This window comes from Schistocerca serialis, chromosome 1 (assembly GCF_023864345.2).
Source record: "Schistocerca serialis cubense isolate TAMUIC-IGC-003099 chromosome 1, iqSchSeri2.2, whole genome shotgun sequence".
Lineage (NCBI taxonomy): Eukaryota > Metazoa > Arthropoda > Insecta > Orthoptera > Acrididae > Schistocerca > Schistocerca serialis.
Window position 1 is genome coordinate 731,080,111 of NC_064638.1, and position 22,204 is coordinate 731,102,314.

A 22,204-nucleotide genomic window follows, 5' to 3' on the forward strand; every position below is an offset into this window, starting at 1 on the left:
AAGTGAAGCACCCAAAATGGAGTGATATGTAGTGAATGGAAGAATTATTCTCGAAATTCAGGGCTTTGTTGTTTCTAAAAGGGCCGGAGCCATTGACACATATTACACAGCATTGGATACCAACAGGAAATGAATCACCAGTTTACCGCAAACCATACAGTGTCACTAGCTACTTGCAGCGGATTCGTGAAATTATTGAGGAAAGTAATAGCCCATGGTGGCCAGAAACGTTATTGTGCTGAAGCAATAAGCAGCTGGACCACAAAAATTAGGTTTTGTTGCAATTATCAGCATCTGATTTCCAAGGCTATGATGAATGACTACCCATTGCCAAAAATTACAGAAACCATAAACTAGTTAGGCCATTGGAAGTACACTGACAGAAAAAGAGAGATAACATCAAGAATGTGACATAAACAGAAGTTGGTAGGCATGTTCCTACGACTGAAAGATGATGTCGTTGAGATTTTGCACCAGTCACATACGAGTGGCACTAGTAGTGCCACTAGGAGGATGCAAAATGGATTGCTTTACATATACATTGTAACGATCATGAGTTATCTTTGAGATTCGATGCAGTGAGTTGACATTTGTCAAAAATGCCTTTAAGTCAACAAAGACGCCATTATCAACACCTTGCTGAGTTTGAACGAGGTTATGTTGTAGGGCTATGAGTAGCTGCATATTGCTGCTGCGATATTGCAGAAAGTTGTCGCAGGAATGTACCCACTGTACAGATTGCTGGCAGTGGTGATCATGAGACTGTATGGTCGCAGGAAGACCAGGCTACAGATGGCCACATGGCACAACCGAGAAGGAAGAACATCATGTTCGGCGAATGGCTCTGGTGCATCATACTGCTTCTGCAACAGCAATTTGAGCAGCAGTTGGCACTACAGTGGCAAAGAACTGTTACAAATCAATTATTTCCAGGACAACTATGTGCCAGACACCCTGTAGTATGTGTTCCACTGACCCCAAGCCATTGCTATTTGCTACTTCAGTGGTGTCAAGTGTGAGCTCTTGGAGGCAGGATGGAAATCTGCTGTGTTTTCTGACAAAAGCTGGTTCTGCCTCGGTGCCAATGAGGGTGTGTGTTGGTTAGGAGGGGGCCAGTTGAGGGCATGCAACCAACCTGTCTGTATGCTAGACACAATGGGAGGGTGCGATTTCATATGACAGCACAATCACTCTCGTGGTTATCCCATGCATTCTGACTTCAAATTTGTATGTCAATCTGCTGATTTGATCTGTTGTGCTGCCATTCATGGACAGCATTCCAGGGAGTATTTTCCAATCGGATTGCTCACAAACCACAGTTGTATCCCAACATGCTCTATAGAGTGTCAACATGTGTCTTGGCGTACTCGAGCACCAGATACTGCACCCACATGGGACATCATCGTACGATATCTCCAGTGTCATCCACAAACAGCATTAACCATGTGTGAAACTTCATCCCACAAGCTGACGTCTGGCATCTATAAAACATAATACATGGATATTTGCATGCTTGTATTTAAAATTCTGCTGTTACACAGGTTATTAATGTACCATCATTTCACATTTGCAGTGGCTTATCTCGCGCTTACATTAACCTGTCATGTTGCAATGTTAATCACTTAAACATGTTACCTAGACAAATGTATTCCAGGAATTTAATCACTCTACAGTAATTATTTTTTGGTTTTGCGATTTTTTTCTCTCAGAATATTTTTCAGCGGTGGATGTAAGGAATGGCTGTCATCAGCTAGATGTTGCTTGAGAGGCCTAACCAAAAACAGCACTTTCTTCACTGAGGGGACGCATTTCAGATTGAAAAATGCACCTGTTACATTTCAAAGGGCATCGGTCAGAGTTCTCAGAGGATTGAAACCATGTCAGTGCATGTTATATCTTGATGAACAATCATCTTTGCGACTGATATGGAGCAGAACATACAATACGGAAGGAAGTATTCCTTAGACTGAGAGAGAGAAATTTAATGTTGATTATGGAGAAGTATAATTTTGTGTGAAAGAGTTGGTGTACCTTGGTCACATAATTAGTGAGGAAGGGGGCTAGGACAGACTTGAGGTTGGTTAAAGCCGTATTTGACTTTTCTGTACATGAATCAGTGGAGCCACTACAATCATTTCTTGGAGTCACAAACTCTTACAGGAGTTCTGTAAAAGGATTTGCGTATGTCACCAGACCATTGATGCAATTGCTAAAGAAATGTTCAAAATTTATTTGATCAGAGGATTGTCAACATGCTTTTGACAAACTGAAAGAAGCTTTAATATCGAGTCCAATCTAGATGTTTCCAAATTTCAATAAGAAATTTATTCTGTTATGCAATGCTTCCAACCATGCACTTGGTTGTGTGTTGTCTTAAGAAATGGAGGAAATAGAACAGCTGGTACCCTATGATTCAAGGCAAATGAAATCAGCAGAGAAGAATTACTCCATGATGGAAAAGGAATATTGAGCCTTATCCATGGGGTCACCTACCTCAAATGTTATGTCTTTGGGAAAAGTTTCGAGTGTTAATGGATCATGCAGTGTTGAAATGGTTGCTGGGTTTGAAGGATCTATCTAGTAGTTTGAAAATATGATCAAGCAGTTTAGTGATTTTGATTTGAGGCCATACATAAACACTGAAAAAATTAATGGGTGTGCAGACAGATTCAGTAGGAAAGCAGCAGTGTTACAAATAGGAAGTAATGGCAGACAGCACAGAAGACATAGTAAATGTAAGCAGTTTAGTAAACAGCCATAGTTTTGTATACAGGATGGATTGCTGTGCAGAGAAACCAAGTTGGGGAAAATAAGTGGTGAAGCCAGCAAAGCTGAGAAATAGTGTATTGCAGTTGACACGTGATCACGTGTCAGCAGAACATTGGATATACAGGGTAAAGTTAAATTCGCGCACTCGGGCTTCGCAGTGCGACTCCTCACATGCCAGCGATAAAAAAAATGTCTCTCCCAAATTTTTGTCTGACGAGTACATCCGGCAGAAAAAGGACGTTAAAAAGTGGCAATCTGGCAACACTGTATCCACATGTATGGTGACTACCTCTGTCAGCACATGTTAGTTGTACTGCGCAGTTGGTGCAGTGTATAAAGTTTTGGTTTAGCATGCAGGAGGTCGAGGGTTCGATCCTGGGTTGGGGTGCAGTTTTTTATTCGCTAATTTCATTCTGACATTTTATTCTGTAATATACGCCATTTTGTAGGTCACCCATATCCTAAATTTACAACATTTTCTAACACTGAACACAACAAATACGTGGTTAGACAAATAAGAAATAGACAGTTGAAACAAATGACCTGTCATGGGACAGAATAACTACAAAAACAATATTAGTTTCAAAATGCTAAAGATGACAGCACAGTGCAATAACACAACACCTACTTGTCATTTATACGTGAACGGTCTACCTGATGGGAGGCCCTAGTCACATGACTACATGTAATATGAGCGTTCAGACGTCGCGCATTAGCAACCAGCGACAATAATACTATCTGTATTAATGACTGCATGACCTTCACAACAGAATACGTTGTCCTTAGAACAACAGATGCTCAAAGCAACCTCCCTCCATGTACAAACATTGCACAGCTCACCGAATCATACAGCTGTGGTCTCTTTGCACCAAAGGTGCGGCCACAGTAACAAGAGCAGCATGAACACACGCTACCTATTTTCCACATTCATTGGCAGAATAGAGAACATATGCTCTTTCAGGTGACCACAAAGGAAGAAATCCAGGGGATTTAGGTCAGGTGAAAGTGATGGCCATACAACTGGACCTCCTCGTCCGACCCATTGCCCTGGAAATGTTCTGTCCAAATACTGTCGCACATTAATTCCAGAGTGTGGAGGTGCACCATCACATTGGAACCATATCCCTTGCAGAGCATGTAGCAGAAAATCTTCACGCACATCAGGCAGATAGTTCGAGAGGAATGCATGATACCTTCGTGCAGTCAACCGGTCAGGCAACACGTAGGGCCCAACTACCTGTCGCCCAATATTACGGACCAGATGTTGATACTAAAGCAAATTTGTTATCCACAGTCGTGAGTGATGTGTGGGTTAACCTCACACCAATGGTGGGCATTGTGCACATTGAAGACACCCTCATGAGTGAATGCTGGTTCATCTGACCAAATTATGGTGTTCACAAAGTCATTGTTGGCTTCCTGTTGTTGTTGGAACTATTCACAGAATTGCATTCTCTAACAGTGATGTGCAGGATGCAGGTGCCGCTTGAAAGCATAATGATAGGGGTGCAGCCCATGCTGGTGCAGCGTGTTAACAACCGTGCTTTGCAAGACAAGCAGCTGCCTTGCTACACTATGTGTACTTCATTGAGGTTCTTGGTTTATGATCTCCAGTATAGCTTCTTCAGTAGTTGGGGTACAGCGAGTCTGTGGATTACCTCTGTCACGTGATGGTGGAAGGAGACTACCCGACTCCCGAAGGCGCAGCTCCAGATGACAAAACACATTTTTTTCTGGATGGCATCGACAAGGATATCAAGCAGCATATGAGTGGCAACACCAGCCCCGTTATCAGATGCACCAAGGACAGGAAGCATATCCACATATACATCATTTGTCTATGCCATATGTCTACCATACTGATTTAGAGATTTACAATGAGAAAATTCAATATGTGTACACATGTACATTGGAGTCTGTCACAGGCATTTTACTCTGCTCGCAACTAGCCCCTGTCTGGTGGACAGTGCATACAGTATAAACACTCCATCAGTCCTGTGCGCTGTTCCACCTAATGCACATTACCCTTCTGACAGGTATTGATCTGCATGATTCATCCCGACACCGATAATTGTGAATTGTTTGGTTTCGAATTACACTGTTTCCCTAACCTAATAGAGGTGATGTTTTCACAATCCTATCGATAGAATCATAATAATAATAATAATAATAATAATAATAATAATAACAATAATGCATTGAGATACGTACTAAACAGCATGCGGTTACCAGACTCAGTGTTGAAAGGCATAATTAGTGGAACCATGGTGATAACAGATACAAATAGTAACTGAGTTTGGACATTATTCACAAAGCACATTGCTTGTCCTACTGGTAAGATAAGGCCCTAACGAATTGTAATGGACCTGAACGAGGCAAGAATAATGGTTGGTACTGATCTATGGGACCATTGGAGGAAGGTACAAAGAAAACAGGTTTCGCATCTAGTAGATGAAGTGGTGCGAATAAATTCATGCCCACGATGTGGAAAGGGCTTCTTCCAAAGCTGACCATTCTTCCATTTCTACAATTGTAGTATGTAAGTGCAAATGTTTTCTAGAGGACCCGCTGCAATCGCTGTTGATGATTAAGATGCCAGATACTGTGACACCTGGACTACATTTACCAAATAAAAAACGTATGCCACAACCCAGGATCGAACCCTCGACCTCCTGCACGCTAAACCAAAACTTTTATACACTGCACCAACTGCACAGTACAACCAATATGTGCTAACAGAGGTAGTGACCATACATGTGGTTACAGTGTTGCCAAACTGTCACTCTTTGATGTCCATTTTCTGCCTGATGTACTCACCAGACAAAATTTTGGGAGAGAGATTTTTTTATTACTGGCGCTGCGGAGCCCGAGTGCGCGAATTTTGCTTCACTCTGAATAGGTCTATCAACAGGAGAGTAGCAGAGAGATATGGTGGTAGAATAGGAAGTCGGACATCGACTTTGTGTGTGGAATTACATACATTGTGTACAGAGAGCGGATTTGTGTCAGATGAGCATACCATTAGAGGTTACCAGAAGCCTTAGTGCTATTTCAGTCGCTCAGGATTGATGTTTTAGGTCCTTCCAACAAAACACCTGCAAGAAATAAATATGCACTCACAATTAATAGACCATTTATTGAGATATGTGGTCACGATGCCCAACCAACAGGCAGCAACAATGGCGCAGGCGTTAGTAAACTATTGGTTACTGAATTTCAGGGTATATGAGATGACAATGACAGATCGGGAAACCAAATTTATGTCAGATTTGTTGAAGGATTTGTGTAAGCTTTTGCATGTGAAAACTATTAAGATGAGTCCTTTACATCCTCAAGCTAATGGAAGAAAAGAGAGAGTGCATAGAACTAATAGGACAGATGCTTGATTACTATAGGATGCAGACTATTCCAGGTGGAACATGTATTTAAGGGAAACATGTAACAGGACGCGCAAAGCTAATATCACAGCACTAGAAAAGCAGTGAACTGTGCAGCAAGAATGCTGCGATACAAGTTTGCCCAATGGGTAATGTTATCAACTTCTTATGGTCCAAAAGGGGAAAACGAAAATTTTTTTGCAAAGTATCAAGGGTCATATCCAGTGCTGGAAACCATGTCACAGGTGTATGTCAAGATTCAGATGCCAATGAGGATAACAAGTTCTACTAGTGGAGTGTTTGAAACCATTTCGAGGTAGTCCAGAAGTAATTCCAGGATTTATGGATTTGGACTGGTTGGGGAAAGTGGAAAATAAGGCACAGAAGAGCAAGTGAGAAATTTTGGATGAACCAATGAAAAGTAGTCCTTATATATTACTATCTGGGATTAAGAGTAGATTTACATTTTGTGTTTGTTAGATATAAGTATAGCATAAGGTATAATGTAGGTGAGATGAACTGCTGCAGGGCAGCTAAGGACTTTAGGTTGAGGAAAGGGTAATGTGTATGCCTGTCCTCAGATCAGGTACATCAGGAGGCAAGACAGTGTGCGGATCACTGGGAGTAAACTTGTTATCACCAGATCATTAGCTGGAGGGACTACAAAATGTGTAAAAAGAACAACCACCAGAATTAACGTTAGTCTTGGAACCTAGTATTAAAAACTTGCCTTTGTATTTTAACCAATCCATGGTAGAAACAAGGTTCAATGGAGCAAAGGTGTACATGTCAGTAGTATAGAAGCAGTTATGGTACCAATGTTAGGTAGTCCTCACACATCCCATTAAATGGGAGATGCTGAAGAAGTTTGTCAGGGTAAAAGTGCAGCAATTCTTATTGATTGCAGAGGACAAGAACAGGAATGCAGAAATGGGAAAAGCAGAGTTGTCCAAAGAGGGTAGTGAGGGAAGTCAGAACTTCTATGCAGTGAAGTTACTGCTGAGTCAGAAAGCAGAGAGGGATTACAGAAAGGTGACTGGGCCTGAGCTGTACTTCCAACAAGTTGAGACACATTGCTTGTACTCTACCTTTGATAAAGTGACAGGATAGTAGCCAGTTGTTTTGAACAGGGGAAGCTCACAATAGTGAAAATGTTAGAGCTAGACAGGAGTGGATTATTAGTAAATGTGACATTTTGTGAAATAGTGAGGCCTAATTTCCGTTACCTGCCGCAATGGGAGTAACCCAGCTGAGTGTTTCGCAGCCTTTATTGTATTGTCCAGAGGAACCTAATGGAGGTGTTGCCAGCCACAAATTTGACTGTGTTGAACCAGAGTTTAAGACCCAAGTTAATTCGGCCATTGACAAACTCATTAACAAGCACGAGGGGTGAGTCCCTGTGGAGACATTGATGCAGCATGTGGGTCAGTACAGGGAGAACCAGTACCAAAAAGGAATAACATTGACAGTAATAATACCAGGTAACATGACAGTTTCCCTGCTAAGTGTAGCCCTTGTTTGCATGTACAAGAAGCGAAACACAAGACGAAGTTCACACCAGCCACTGTTCAAATCATGGCGGACTTAATTCCCAGAGCCTAGGAGGCGTAGAGGGAACTACAACTATAAGTTAATCTAAAAAGTACTAGACAGAACTTAGGATTAGTAGTGCATAAGAAAATGTAATGAAAAAGTAATCTTGGCAAAAAGAAAAGAAAGAAAGAAGATGGGTCAGAGCTATCTGCCAGAGACTTTCTCTCTCTGGTTTTGCATAAGGATAATCTAGTTTAATGTGACCCAAGGAACCAGATCTTGTTAAAGAGGAGGACAATGTAGCACACCGGCTGTATTTGGTCAGAAACATGCAGAGTAGGAAGTGAACTGTAGCAGTGTCATCCACAGGCAAGCTCACGTCTTATGCTTTTTTTTTTTTTTTTTCTCTCTAAGTACAACAGAGTTGTTGCAACTTTGTGAGGTGAGCCGGCCTGGCGAGGTGTGGAAACAGTTGACCCAGCAGTACATGAGAGGAAGAAGGTGGAAGACCTTCCACACCGTCAGCTGCGGAAGTGTTTGGCATAAGTCTGCAAAACGTATTCAGCATAAGTGCCGCAAGGCACAGCAAAGCTCAAGCAAGTGCAACCTGAAAACGTATAAATACCTATTCATTCCGTACTAAAGTCACTTGTGTTAGTGTCACAGCTCTACAACAACGGGGCTGTGATACTTGCTGCAACATCCGGAATGCTGTTTTTGGACCACAGTTCAACTGTGTGATAGAGCAGTCTGCCGTGAAACCACAGGAGCTGTAGCTACCATATCACCAGGCTAGCATCGGCCCCGGGAAGCAGCTTGCCGGCCATCCTCGCAGAGCAGAGGATCATGCCATTATGTCACCTCTGGACTGCGACAGGCAAGTCATAGCAACACACTGATGGTGTAGCCAGCCACTGGGACTGGAGTTGTCACTGACAAAGGGTGTTGCATCACACATTACCGCTCAGCCAGTCGCTGCACTCTGTCAGCATTACGGGATGACACGCACACGTGCAGGAAGCTGCTGAACACCTGAGCCAGCTTCTCTTGCCTGTACTGAATGACAGCAGGGAGCTGTAATAAAAATATTTTGGTTGAATTTTCTTGTTTTGAGAAGACCAAAGGAGTGATCTGTTTTGCTTGCTAAACAACATTCAGCAGCCAAAACTGCATAAATATTTCTTTATTTAAAACAACTGTTTTTGACAGAATTTTCTGTCATCTTCAGGTGATATGCCAGCTTGTCATGTGGATAAAAATCAGCACATAATTAAAGTATTGTCATAACTACAATATTTGTGATGTAATAAGCAACTGTGAGCAATATGTAAATGGACATGGCCATTTGTACTAGGTGCATTATGTTTTTAAATATTTTAGTTATGACAAACCTTTTATAATGTGCTGATTTTTATCCACATGACAATGTGGCATCAAGTCCAATGTAAAATGAACTCATTTCATAACGAAGAGCTTTTTTAAGACCTGAAAATAACAGCAAAGTTTGTTAAAACTGGTTGCCTTTAATAAAAAAATATTCATGCGATCGTGGCTGTTGAATGATTCTAACAAGATATTTTCGTACTTCTGGCTGTTTGTCTGGCACTACATGCCAACCCCCTTCACCCACTTGGCACCAATGTTCTTCAATACCGTATTGAAGTACAACATATTGTAGCAGCTTATGAATGACACTTTCAAGGGCATAGACTCACACCACTGTGATTATTCTTGAAACAGTTTATAACCATTATAATTGCATGGGCTTCCGTGACCAGAGTCAGTTGACATAAAAGTTGTCCGAGTATCATACTGCATCATAATATAAAAACATATACTAAAGAAATAATGTTTCATCACTGTAATCGTGATTGACATGTTGGTTTCTCTAGTATAGTTTTTTACATTATGACACAGCACTATACTCCAAAAACGTTTATGTTAATATTGTATCCAGTTCAGAGAGGGAAACATCATTGTCTGTCAGCTTTTACTATTGACATTGCCTCTTGACCATTACACTTTCCTAATAAATGTCACAGTTCTAAGTTTTAAAATGTCTGAGAGTTTTCAGAGTCTTATTTTTGGCGATAATTTTATCTAGCTACTGTCCTATAGGAAACTGCAGTCAGATCTGACCGACTAATAGTCATCATAAAGGAGCAAGAAACCTATTTTTTATATATGAGTCACAGATTGTATTTCAACATTAGCCTGTTACAAACTGATGTAAACAAAAAACTTATGCAATAGATTTGTTGGTTTATTTAAAAACTTTGTCCATGCTGTCTTACATAAGTGAAAATAACTGAAACCACTCACATTATTTAACATTACTGTTTCTTTAAAATATTTAATATTATTATAGCATGTGAGACTGAAGATGAGTGTCAACGTACCAGTTTTTTAAACATAAACCGATGTTGTAAAGCTGACAGATATGCAAATTGAAAAACAGTTGACATCCTTGGATTCCATAACTAAAAATAATAAATAAAAGTACTTCATCAGGGGAATGTTGCTCCAAATCCCATATCAGCAGACACCTTAAGCATAGAAAAAGGTATGAAAATAATGTTGACTAATGACTTGATTTAAATATCAGTACTACTGCAATCTATTCAGTTTTCTTGACTAGGTTTATGGAGCAACAGAAGCAGAAATCTCTGCTGGATACGATTATTGCTGCAGTTGACAGAAAAATGTAGAAATAAGTCGCTGCAATTCTCATATGATATTATCATTGTGAAGAATTAGATGTAATGGTAAAAAATTAATCCTGTCACTCAGCTGTAAATAGCTGTGTGGGACTAACAATAGTTCACAGTCTGGTTGGAATCCAGGCAGTTAGTACGTGTAACACCAAAATTCGCAGAGCATGAAGAAAATATCTGGGTCAAATGTTGAAATATTATGCATAAAATGGAAACAAGAACTTGGCAGAACACACATAAGCTCACCATTAATCAAACATGCTGAAAAACATGAGAGATTACATACACTATTTCTGTGTTTCAAATACTGCATTAATTTCTAAATAAAGATAAGTTTTTAGATTTATTTCAGAGTTGATCATCTCATTTTTTAGCACAATATGGTAACATCACCGTCTTCATTTGCTTAAACAGTCCTTTTATGTATGCTCACTGCCTTCACTCAAACCAGACATAGACCTCATGCTCAGCAACCAATCTTATACCATCACTAAGTTATTGAAATATTGTGTGCAGAAATGAAATTATTGACTCAGCTGGGAACCTAAAAGCATACCAGCTATCAGTCACACTGAGGAAACCAAAAAGTCACATTACATATTATCTCCTTTTCATGCACAGGTTGTCAAACACCAGGCATGAAGTTAACTACAGCGTTATTTAAAGGCCCGGGTCGTAGGCCACAAATGGAACCTGTTCCCTTTCAAGAGATTTTACCCCTGAAGCTGAAAGGAAGTGTGTCAGGGAAAGGAGACAAAACATCAAGTACGTATAATATTTAAATTTATGTATAATGTGCATAAATGTATGTAACAACAAGAAAATGAAGAAAGATTAACATTAGTAGTACTTGTTATTTATGAAAGTGTTTCAGTTTAACCGATATAAAGGAAGATTGTTCTTAATACAGCCTTGCAGTGGTAACTTTTTACTACAAACTCTTCTAAAGTTAGTATCTTAATGAAGTCAGTATTTATTTTTAAACGTGCTTTATCTTTTTGAACTTATTAGGAAGCTACAGGTTTCCAGAGTTGATGTCCTCACTTGTTACACCAGTGACTCCAAGAGAGCACTAGGACAATAAATTTTCACCAATCTGCCATTGCTCCTCTCCTTCACTTCCAATCTGCAAAGATTTTCCAGTAGTATTTCAGAACTGGTACCTCAAGAATGCTTGATTGATTAGTGAACCAAACGCTAAAATTTGTTCCAGGAATGAAAATTCTTTTAAGAGTGACAATAGGATATGTATATTTTTCTGAGTATGAAGTAAAACTTTGTTTCAATGCTACAATCATTGCTCTGTATAGCCCCTCAGTTTTCAGTGTAGAATGTCCTCACTGCAAAATTATTTAACATGAAGTTGAAAGTGTGTATTTCAGTGCTAATAAACTTAATGTGTGTTCATAGAAAATACTCCTGCATGTCAAGGATTTTTTATTCAGAGAACTATCCAGCATTATTACTGACCATTTTACATTTTAGAAAACTTGAAGTTGGCTGATGGGATGTACAGTGATAAGCAAAATTGAAGGATGAAAGTAATTTTCACATGTTGTGTCACTGCCAAATAACCTAGCTCAATAAAACTTGGACCATATGTAGAAAACACTGCCACAGTAAAGTATAGAAAGTAACTAAAAGAACTGTGCAATGAGACGAACAGAAATGACACTTTCATTCAAAGGCTATAATTACACTGAAGTCGTGGTGATTTATGATGGCCCCCGGACATCAAAAAAGGTGGCATGTGATTCTTAATACAGTGTATGATAAAAAGGCATACTCTACAATGTGCTCCCATGCTGGCCACAAAGTTGATAAGGAGTTCTTGTGGTAGAGAGTTCTATTCCTCCGCCAGTGGAGTAGACAACTGATAGATGGTTGTTGGTGCATGCATCCCACATGTGCTTGATGGGATTTAAGTCAGGGTAATGGGAAAGCTAATCCATTCACCAAATGTCCACTCATTCCAAGAGATCCTCCACCTGTGCAGTTTGATTGGGTCACAAATTGTCATTCATAAAAATTAAGTCGGGGCTGAATGCACTTGTGAAAAGATGCACAAGGGGAGGAGTACAGTGTCACAATAATGATGACCAGAGAGTGTACCATGTTCAAAGATTTGGAGGTGAGCACACACATGTAACATTATGCCTCCCCACACCATAACAGCTGGACCACCAAAACTATCATGCTTGACAATGTTCTTGGGTGCATTATATATCCTCATATTGCGAGAGGTGGAAACATTTAATGCACTAAAGAACTTGCCGAACAATATTGTTGTGGTCGTCCAGTTGTTACGGTGTGTGGGAGGCATTCACCAGTCAATGTTATCGTGACACTGTAATCCTTTCTCATGTGTATCTTTCAGGTGTGCATTTGGTCTCTACTTCTCTTTTATGGATGACAATGTACAACCACATTGGACAGCACAGGTGGAGGAGCTCTTGGAATGAGATGATATTTGGTGAATTGAGTGGCCTGCCTATTCCTCCTATTGAGGAAATGTATTGTAGTGTGCCCGCATGCACCAGTTAGCATCTAGCAGTTGTGAACCATGCTAGTGGAAGAACAGAATGGCCTACCATAGGAACACCGTATCAACTTTGTGACCAGCATGGGAGCACATTGCAGAGCATACACTGCTGTCCAAGGTGATCACACACCCTATTAAGAACAAGGTTCCACCTTTTGTAATGTCCAGGCTGCCATCATAAATTACCGTGACTTCAGTGTAATTATTGTCTTTGAATGAAAGTGTCATTCTGTTTGTTTTATTGAGTATTTCTTTCATTTACAATTTGTACTAAACTGTAGCAGTCTTTTCTATGTATGGCCTAAGTTTCATTGAGTTACATTACTTAGCAGTGACACATCATGTGGAAATTACTTTCATCCATAAGTTTTGCACAGCAGTGCATTTATGTACTAGTCTCACAACAACACTATAGTCAGATTTGTCAGAGGTCAACCTCCATCATAAAATATTTTTTCTGTTAAAGTGCTTCAAACATTAAATGTTTTCTTGAGAGGCTCGAATTGTAAAATTGCAGTTATCTGTTGATTTTTACTGATGTTAAGTTTTATATTTATCCTCCGAGCTGTATTGAAATATTTTGTATTCAGAAATTTTAAAAGGCTCATTGTTTATTGAGCTCATATTTGTCTTAAACATCAGCTTTAAGCACTTTTTGAAGGTTCTGAACATGTTCTGTATGACTGGAGCAACAGAGAAAACGTTGCGTCTTCGTAATCACTGAATGCCATTCCTCATTAGTATAAAGACTGCAGAAAACCTGTTTTTTCTTCTCCACAATGCCAAAATTCCCATCACATGGCAAGAAAAAGCGGCCTCATTCAGGAAGTAGTGCGAAATTTTGTGAAATTTTCCACTTGATGTAAAGCTAAACAGATAGTGCATCACTGTACTGTTTTTGTTTTATAAATCCCAGTTGTCTGAAAATAATCAGATGAAACTACTTTCCTTAGATACCATTGTGAGCCAGATACAACCTCATCAGTGACCTTTTGGCATCACCTTCTGTTTACTTGAACATCTGTGCTTCGTGTAATTTCCAACAGTAGCCTATATATCAGAGTGATACATTTAAAATTGCCTGCAGAATCCAAGATTAATTTTCTAAAGAATCAAACTCTTCATAAGTATCACTCTTTGGTCTTCCAAATGAAATATTGAAGTTAACATTGAAATACCTATTATGATAAAAATCATAGCTTGCTCTTCTTTTTACAACTTTCAGCTTTCAAATGCTTAAGTACATCAGGCCCATGTTGCTGTAAGTAGGCTACAATGTGTACTTTTATTTATCACTGAGCTTTAGTGGCAAATAAACCTTTTTGAGATTATCTTTCTTGCTGTTGTGCACTATTTCAGTTGTTTGTAGTGTCTCACATTTACAAATCACTTTCGCTGACCCAGTTGTGCTTGATGCTGTGCTTTCCCCTGGAATCTGCTGGATAACTAGTATCATTCTGCCTGTAGGTCATGAAGTTTGATCATTGCACACTGAAAAGTGTAAAACTTTGCATGCCATAACTCATTTTTGACCAAAATGGACTTTACATGTTTTTACACCAAGCCCTTTAATTGAAACCTGATATCATATGTATTTCTTACACGTTTTTCAGAGGCTAGCTGTGTACAAGAAATGGCAGTAATGCTAGCATGCCTGAAGCAAAATGAGTTTGATCAGGCAATGTGCTCCAGTGAAATTAAAATTTTCCAAGATTGTGTGAAGGAATATGATGTAAGTAATAATTTTTGTTATTCCTTTCAGTTATTGTGTAATATATGTGAAGATGATATTGCTGTGTGAGATAGTAATTTTTTGGTGAAATATGATGCATTTGTTTGAGGGACAGTATTTTTGTGTTAATAAAAGTATGGCAGGAGTTTTAACTTTGCATCATGCTTATCAGCAGTAAATATTACATCTGTAGCACCAGTAACACGTTTAATGACTTCTACATCTACATCTACATCTATACTCCGCGAGCCACCTTACGGTGTGTGGCAGAGGGTACTTATTGTACCACTATCTGATTCCCCCTTCCCTGTTCCATTCACGAATTGTGCGTGGGAAGAACGACTGCTTGTAAGTCTCCGTATTTGCTCTAATTTCTCGGATCTTTTCGTTGTGATCATTACGCGAGATATATGTGGGCGGTAGTAATATGTTGCCCATCTCTTCCCGGAATGTGCTCTCTCGTAATTTCGATAATAAACCTCTCCGTATTGCGTAACGCCTTTCTTGAAGTGTCCGCCACTGGAGCTTGTTCAGCATCTCCGTAACACTCTCGCGCTGACTAAATGTCCCCATGACGAATCGCGCTGCTTTTCGCTGGATCATGTCTATCTCTTCTATTAATCCAACCTGGTAAGGGTCCCATACTGATGAGCAATACTCAAGAATCGGACGAACAAGCGTTTTGTAAGCTACTTCTTTCGTCGATGAGTCACATTTTCTTAGAATTCTTCCTATGAATCTCAACCTGGCGCCTGCTTTTCCCACTATTTGTTTTATGTGATCATTCCACTTCAGATCGCTCCGGATAGTAACTCCTAAGTATTTTACGGTCGTTACCGCTTCCAATGATTTACCACCTATGGCATAATCGTACTGGAATGGATTTCTGCCCCTATGTATGCGCATTATATTACATTTATCTACGTTTAGGGAAAGCTGCCAGCTGTCGCACCATGCATTAATCCTCTGCAGGTCCTCCTGGAGTACGTACGAGTCTTCTGATGTTGCTACTTTCTTGTAGACAACCGTGTCATCTGCAAATAGCCTCACGGAGCTACCGATGTTGTCAACTAAGTCATTTATGTATATTGTAAACAATAAAGGTCCTATCACGCTTCCCTGCGGTACTCCCGAAATTACCTCTACATCTGCAGATTTTGAACCGTTAAGAATGACATGTTGTGTTCTTTCTTCTAGGAAATCCTGAATCCAATCACAAACCTGGTCCGATATTCCGTAAGCTCGTATTTTTTTCACTAAACGTAAGTGCGGAACCGTATCAAATGCCTTCCTGAAGTCCAGGAATACGGCATCAATCTGCTCGCCAGTGTCTACGGCACTGTGAATTTCTTGGGCAAATAGGGCGAGCTGAGTTTCACATGATCTCTGTTTGCGGAATCCATGTTGGTTATGATGAAGGAGATTTGTATTATCTAAGAACGTCATAATACGAGAACACAAAACATGTTCCATTATTCTACAACAGATTGACGTAAGCGAAATAGGCCTATAATTATTCGCATCTTATTTATGACCCTTCTTGAAAATGGGAACGACCTGCGCTTTCTTCCGGTCGCTAGGTACTTTACGTTCTTCCAGCGATCTACGATAAATTGCTGATAGAAAGGGGGCAAGTTCTTTAGCATAATCACTGTAGAATCTTAAGGGTATCTCGTCTGGTCCGGATGCTTTTCCGCTACTAAGTGATAGCAGTTGTTTTTCAATTCCGATATCGTTTATTTCAATATTTTCCATTTTGGCGTCCGTGCGACGGCTGAAGTCAGGGACCGTGTTACGATTTTCCGCAGTGAAACAGTTTCGGAACACTGAATTCAGTATTTCTGCCTTTCTTCGGTCGTCCTCTGTTTCGGTGCCATCGTGGTCAACGAGTGACTGAATAGGGGATTTAGATCCGCTTACCGATTTTACATATGACCAAAAATTTTTAGGGTTCTTGTTTAGATTGTTTGCCAATGTTTTATGTTCGAATTCGTTGAATGCTTCTCTCATTGCTCTCTTTACGCTCTTTTTCGCTTCGTTCAGCTTTTCCTTATCAGCTATGATTCGACTACTCTTAAACCTATGATGAAGCTTTCTTTGTTTCCGTAGTACCTTTCGTACATGATTGTTATACCACGGTGGATCCTTCCCCTCGCTTTGGACCTTAGTCGGTACGAACTTATCTAAGGCGTACTGGACGATGTTTCTGAATTTTTTCCATTTTTGTTCCACATCCTCTTCCTCAGAAATGAACGTTTGATGGTGGTCACTCAGATATTCTGCGATTTGTGCCCTATCACTCTTGTTAAGCAAATATATTTTCCTTCCTTTCTTGGCATTTCTTATTACACTTGTAGTCATTGATGCAACCACTGACTTATGATCACTGATACCCTCTTCTACATTCACGGAGTCGAAAAGTTCCGGTCTATTTGTTGCTATGAGGTCTAAAACGTTAGCTTCACGAGTTGGTTCTCTAACTATCTGCTCGAAGTAATTCTCGGACAAGGCAGTCAGGATAATGTCACAAGAGTCTCTGTCCCTGGCTCCAGTTCTGATTGTGTGACTATCCCATTCTATACCTGGTAGATTGAAGTCTCCCCCTATTACAATAGTATGATCACGAAACTTCTTCACGACGTTCTGCAGGTTCTCTCTGAGGCGCTCAACTACTACGGTTGCTGATGCAGGTGGTCTATAGAAGCATCCGACTATCATATCTGACCCACCTTTGATACTTAACTTAACCCAGATTATTTCACATTCGCATTCGCTAATAACTTCACTGGATATTATTGAATTCTTTACTGCTATAAATACTCCTCCACCATTGGCGTTTATCCTATCCTTGCGGTATATATTCCATTCTGTGTCTAGGATTTCGTTACTGTTCACTTCCGGTTTTAACCAACTTTCCGTTCCTAATACTATATGCGCACTATTTCCTTCAATAAGAGATACTAATTCAGGAACCTTGCCCTGGATACTCCTGCAGTTTACCAATATTACGTTAACTTTTCCTGTTTTTGGTCTCTGAGGACGGACGTTCTTTATCAACGATGATAATGTCCTCTCTGGTAAGCCGTCAGGTATTTTATCGTTTCGCCCAAGGGGGGGTCCCTCTAACCTAAAAACCCCCCGTGTGCACGCCACACGTACTCTGCTACCCTAGTAGCTGCTTCCGGTGTGTAGTGCACGCCTGACCTGTCTAGGGGGGCCCTACAGTTCTCCACCCAATAACGGAGGTCGATGAATTTGCAACCATTATAGTCGCAGAGTCGTCTGAGCCTCTGGTTTAGACCCTCCACACGGCTCCAAACCAGAGGACCGCGATCGACTCTGGGCACTATGCTGCAGATATTAAGCTCAGCTTGCACTCCGCGTGCGATGCTGGTTGTCTTCACCAAATCAGCCAGCCGCCGGAAGGAACCAAGGATTGCCTCAGAACCCAAGCGGCAGGCGTCATTCGTTCCGACATGTGCTACTATCTGCAGCCGGTCACACCCAGTGCGTTCAATAGCTGCCGGAAGGGCCTCCTCCACATTACGGACGAGACCCCCCGGCAAGCACACCGAGTGCACACTGGCATTCTTCCCCGACCTACCCGCTATTTTCCTGAGGGGCTCCATAACCCGCCTAACGTTGGAGCTCCCTATAACTAATAGGCCCGCCCTCTGTGACTGTCGGGACCTTGCCGGAGAATCGGCCACTGGCCCAACAGGCGAGGCATCCTGTGGTGGCTCGGAAACGATGTCATCACCACTAAGAAGCACCCCGTACCTGTTGGAAAGGGGTAAGGCAGCTGCCACGTGGCCAGATCCCACCTTCGCCTTTCGGCCAGGCACGCGCGAGCCCACCACTGTCCGCCATTCACCCTGGAGTGATGGCTGACCGGTAAGATGCTCACTGCCGGAAGACGCAGCGACATCAGGGGTTCCATGCAATTCCAAGGCCACCGAAGTAGGCATAGGTCTCACCACAGTTGCCCCAACGCCACTACGAGCCGACGCCTGCGCCTCAAGCTCGATGAGCCTAACAGACAAAGCCTCCACCTGCCCCCGAAGAGTGGCCAATTCTCCTTGCGTCCGCTCACAACAACCACAGTCCCTACACATGACTATGTTTACCCTACTCTATACGGTGACAAATTCCCAAGATAATCTTCTGATGAGCTACTCTGATAATCAAGAAACACTCACTGAAATACGAGACGCGAAAACTACGCTAGGTTTTCCCAGAAAAACTATTTAAAAGCTAAGCGCAGCAAATAAGTACAAAAACGCTTTATACAAACAGTACTCGCTGCTGCTGGTGCTCTCGCTCTGGCTGTCACAAGACAACTGCTGATTCAAGTGACTAGTGGCTAACGGCCGCGAAACAAACAAAAGACGGTTTTAGGGCGCTTTCTGTTCTAAACGATCAAGAAAACACTAAGAAATCTAACACGAAAACTACGTAAAGTTTTATCAAGAACTGTTAGTTACTATGCAGAGCAGATAAACACAAATAGAATCCCTTCCTTAGTGGAAGGTCGTAAACAAAATGCAAAATAAACGCTTTATACAAACAGTACTCGCTGCTGCTGGTGCTCTCGCTCTGGCTGTCACAAGACAACTATCTTATGACAACATAAATATTTGCAGTTTCCAGGGGCAGACACTGTGGTGTGTTCCCAAATACTGTACATATAAGTTTTGGAGTAAAATTTAGATTAAAAAAAAAAAAAGTGATAGCTAAATTTACTTTTCTCGCTGAAATGAAGTATTGACTTAGAACAGATGTCAGTTTTGACGCCATAAGTCTCCTTCTGCAAATAAAAAGATCAAAATAGAGGAACGTTGTTAGGAAGTTGTAGTACAGAGAAAACCATCACTCCTGAGAGGTGCTGGGACAGGAATTGTGCAGTGCAATACATGCAACACTATTTAAATAGAACACTCACGATGTATTAGACAGTGTTCCTTAGCAGTAGACATTTCTGAATGTTTCAGTTCAAAGAGAATACCTGCTCTGGCAAATGTTTGCATTTGAGTCACAGTTTCACAATAAGTCATGAATGTTCAGCAAGGTGAACACTCCATTTGATAAAAACTTCATACCATCTTTAAGATCCTTTAAATTAATTACACTGCAGTCTATGGAAAACAGATGGCAAGTCATAAGGAACAGATTGCAGTTTGTTGTTGGTTTGTATATGTCAGACACATGGTAATTACAAAACGTAAATACAGCACATCATACATTTAGAACAATGTAAAGCTGAGAATGTCTTTTTGCAAAGAACATTTCTATCTACATTGAAACACAATGTGATTTGTAGAAATTGGTGCTGTCACAATGGAATTAGCTTCTCCTGTAAACAGTACAAATGTAACTGACAGTACATTTATTGAGCAACCAAATTTCAGTGCTACTTGTATCTCTTCCTGACTGCGTTACACCTGTATTTGATGAACACTTTGAAAGCCATCATAGCTCTTCCATGCACTTGTCAGAGAACTTCTTGCTACTTTATGAAAGAGATTCATTTACTCCATGTTAAATGGTGTACTCAAATGAAATATGTGTGTGGAATATTGTATAATTGTCATAAAATTTATTAAAAACACAACACATCACTTTTGAGTCCATCATTTTGGGATTATAAATTGCTTATGATACTCTTGTGATGCTGGACAGTCCTGGGTGGAATATGAATAATGTGAGGAGTCAAGGTAACCACTCACCATCTGTTTGAGGTGTTGATCACTCATAAGTGCATAAATTAGACTGAAAATGTTGCTGAACTTTTTCTGTGGAGTTAACTAACACAAAATACGTGTACACATGATAGCTACATCATTCTAATACTGCAGCTCAACTGGGATGAAGGATGAGGAGAGAGAAAAGTAGACAGCAAGGGGGAGGGAATGGTGAAGGGAAGATGACCAAGAGCTGTGATGGAGAGGCAGCAAGGGGACAGGATATGAATGGACAGCAGTAATCCCACCATGATGCAGGCACAAAGAGTTGTTTGTGGCACACAATGAATTGGAGGAATGCCCAGGTGGTCTTCTGCCACCCATCCAACCTACAAAATATTCTGGTCCAGAAACTTCTGGGCAGATTAAAACGATGCCAGATCGAGACTTGAACTCAGGAGCTTTGCCTTTCGCAGGCAATTGCTGTACTGACTGAGCTACCTGAGGCCCTCCTAGAAGAAATTATATTGCAGATTGCAGAGACATGGGTTAGCCACAGGCCGGGGATGTTTCCAGAATGAAAATTTCACTGTGCAGTGGCGTGTGCACTGATATGAAACTTCTTAGCAGATTAAAACTGTGTGCTGGACTGAGACTGAAGCTCAGAACATTTGCTTTTTGTGGGCGAGTACTCTGCTGACTGAGCACTTGCCCCCGAAAGGCAAAGGTTCCGAGTTCAAGTCTCGTTCTGGTGCAGTTTTAATCTGTTAGGATGTTTCATATCAGTGCCCTCTCCACTGCAAAGTGAAACTTTGGTTCTGTTCTGCCCACCTTATTCCACACATTCTCCTAACCTGTTTCCATATGGGTCATACCCTTGTGCAAGCTCTACTCTACACACCAACTCAGCACATCCCATTCCAGACCTGTCACAAGCATACCCTACCCTATCAGATGCAGGACCACCTGTGAAAGCAGTTATGTCATATACCAGCAGGTTATTTTACAAAGACTTGTATGTGGTCATAAACACCAACCAGTAATCCTCCTGAATGAATGGTCACTGCAAACCTGTGGCCAAGAGCAGAGTTGTTCATCTGGTGGCAGCCCATGATAATGCTCAACTTCAGTGACTGTTTCACAATCTGTGCCATCTGAATTCCCTTCCCCCTTCTCTCTAACCCCCAATACCAGCTTCTCTGAAGACAACCTTTGATCCTGTATCCCTCCCGGTGTAAATTTCCTGCACCCCTGGCGCACACCCTTCTCCACCCTTGCTCCTGTGCCTCCCATTTCACCCTATTAGTTTACACTCACACTTTCTTCTGTACTGTCTCCCTCTTCCTCTGTTCCATCCCACTCCCTTCCCAACTCACTACTCCAATTCATTGTGTGTACACACTACTACTACTACTACTACTACTACTGCATGTGTCAGGGCAAGCCCACTCCTGCCACATAACTGTCCTGCTCCTGTCCTGCCCCCATTCTACTTCTTCCTCCCACCCCTCAGCTACTCTTCCCTCCACTCAAATATCCCCCGAGACGGCGCCTCACTCCAGTTGTGCTGCAGTGCCGGACCAATGTAAAAAGCTGGGACAAAGTAGGTGTGTGTTAGTGTTTTTTGTATTGGTTGGCCCCAAAGCAGGACATTGAGAGCTAAGCAATGTTTTTAGTCTTGTTTATATGCCTGTCAACCACACAACACTCAACTAGTCATCATTTCAACCTTCCTTGGGTATTAATAACCATTCTTTTTGGCACTTAAAAAATCCACCACACAGCCTATAAACAGGAACCATATTGGCATAGTCTACATGTAAAATATAATGTCATATGATTGAATTACTGTGGGC

The 22,204-nt window shown here is 41.1% G+C and overlaps 1 protein-coding gene across 4 annotated transcripts in view; it reads left to right on the plus strand.

Moving 5' to 3' along the window:
- The window catches only part of LOC126481608 (coiled-coil-helix-coiled-coil-helix domain-containing protein 1), a 76,833-nt gene that overhangs the window by 21,862 nt on the left and 32,767 nt on the right, over positions 1–22,204 (plus strand). For 3 of the 4 annotated variants that reach the window (XM_050105499.1, XM_050105491.1, XM_050105483.1), the window contains exons 2-3: positions 11,015–11,158; positions 14,549–14,667. In XM_050105499.1, coding sequence (XP_049961456.1) covers positions 11,032–11,158; positions 14,549–14,667 — 246 coding nt within the window. In that variant the 5' untranslated portion in view covers positions 11,015–11,031. Of the gene's footprint in view, positions 1–10,121; positions 10,243–11,014; positions 11,159–14,548; positions 14,668–22,204 lie in introns of those variants that run through there. The other variant, XM_050105508.1, reaches the window with a different exon arrangement.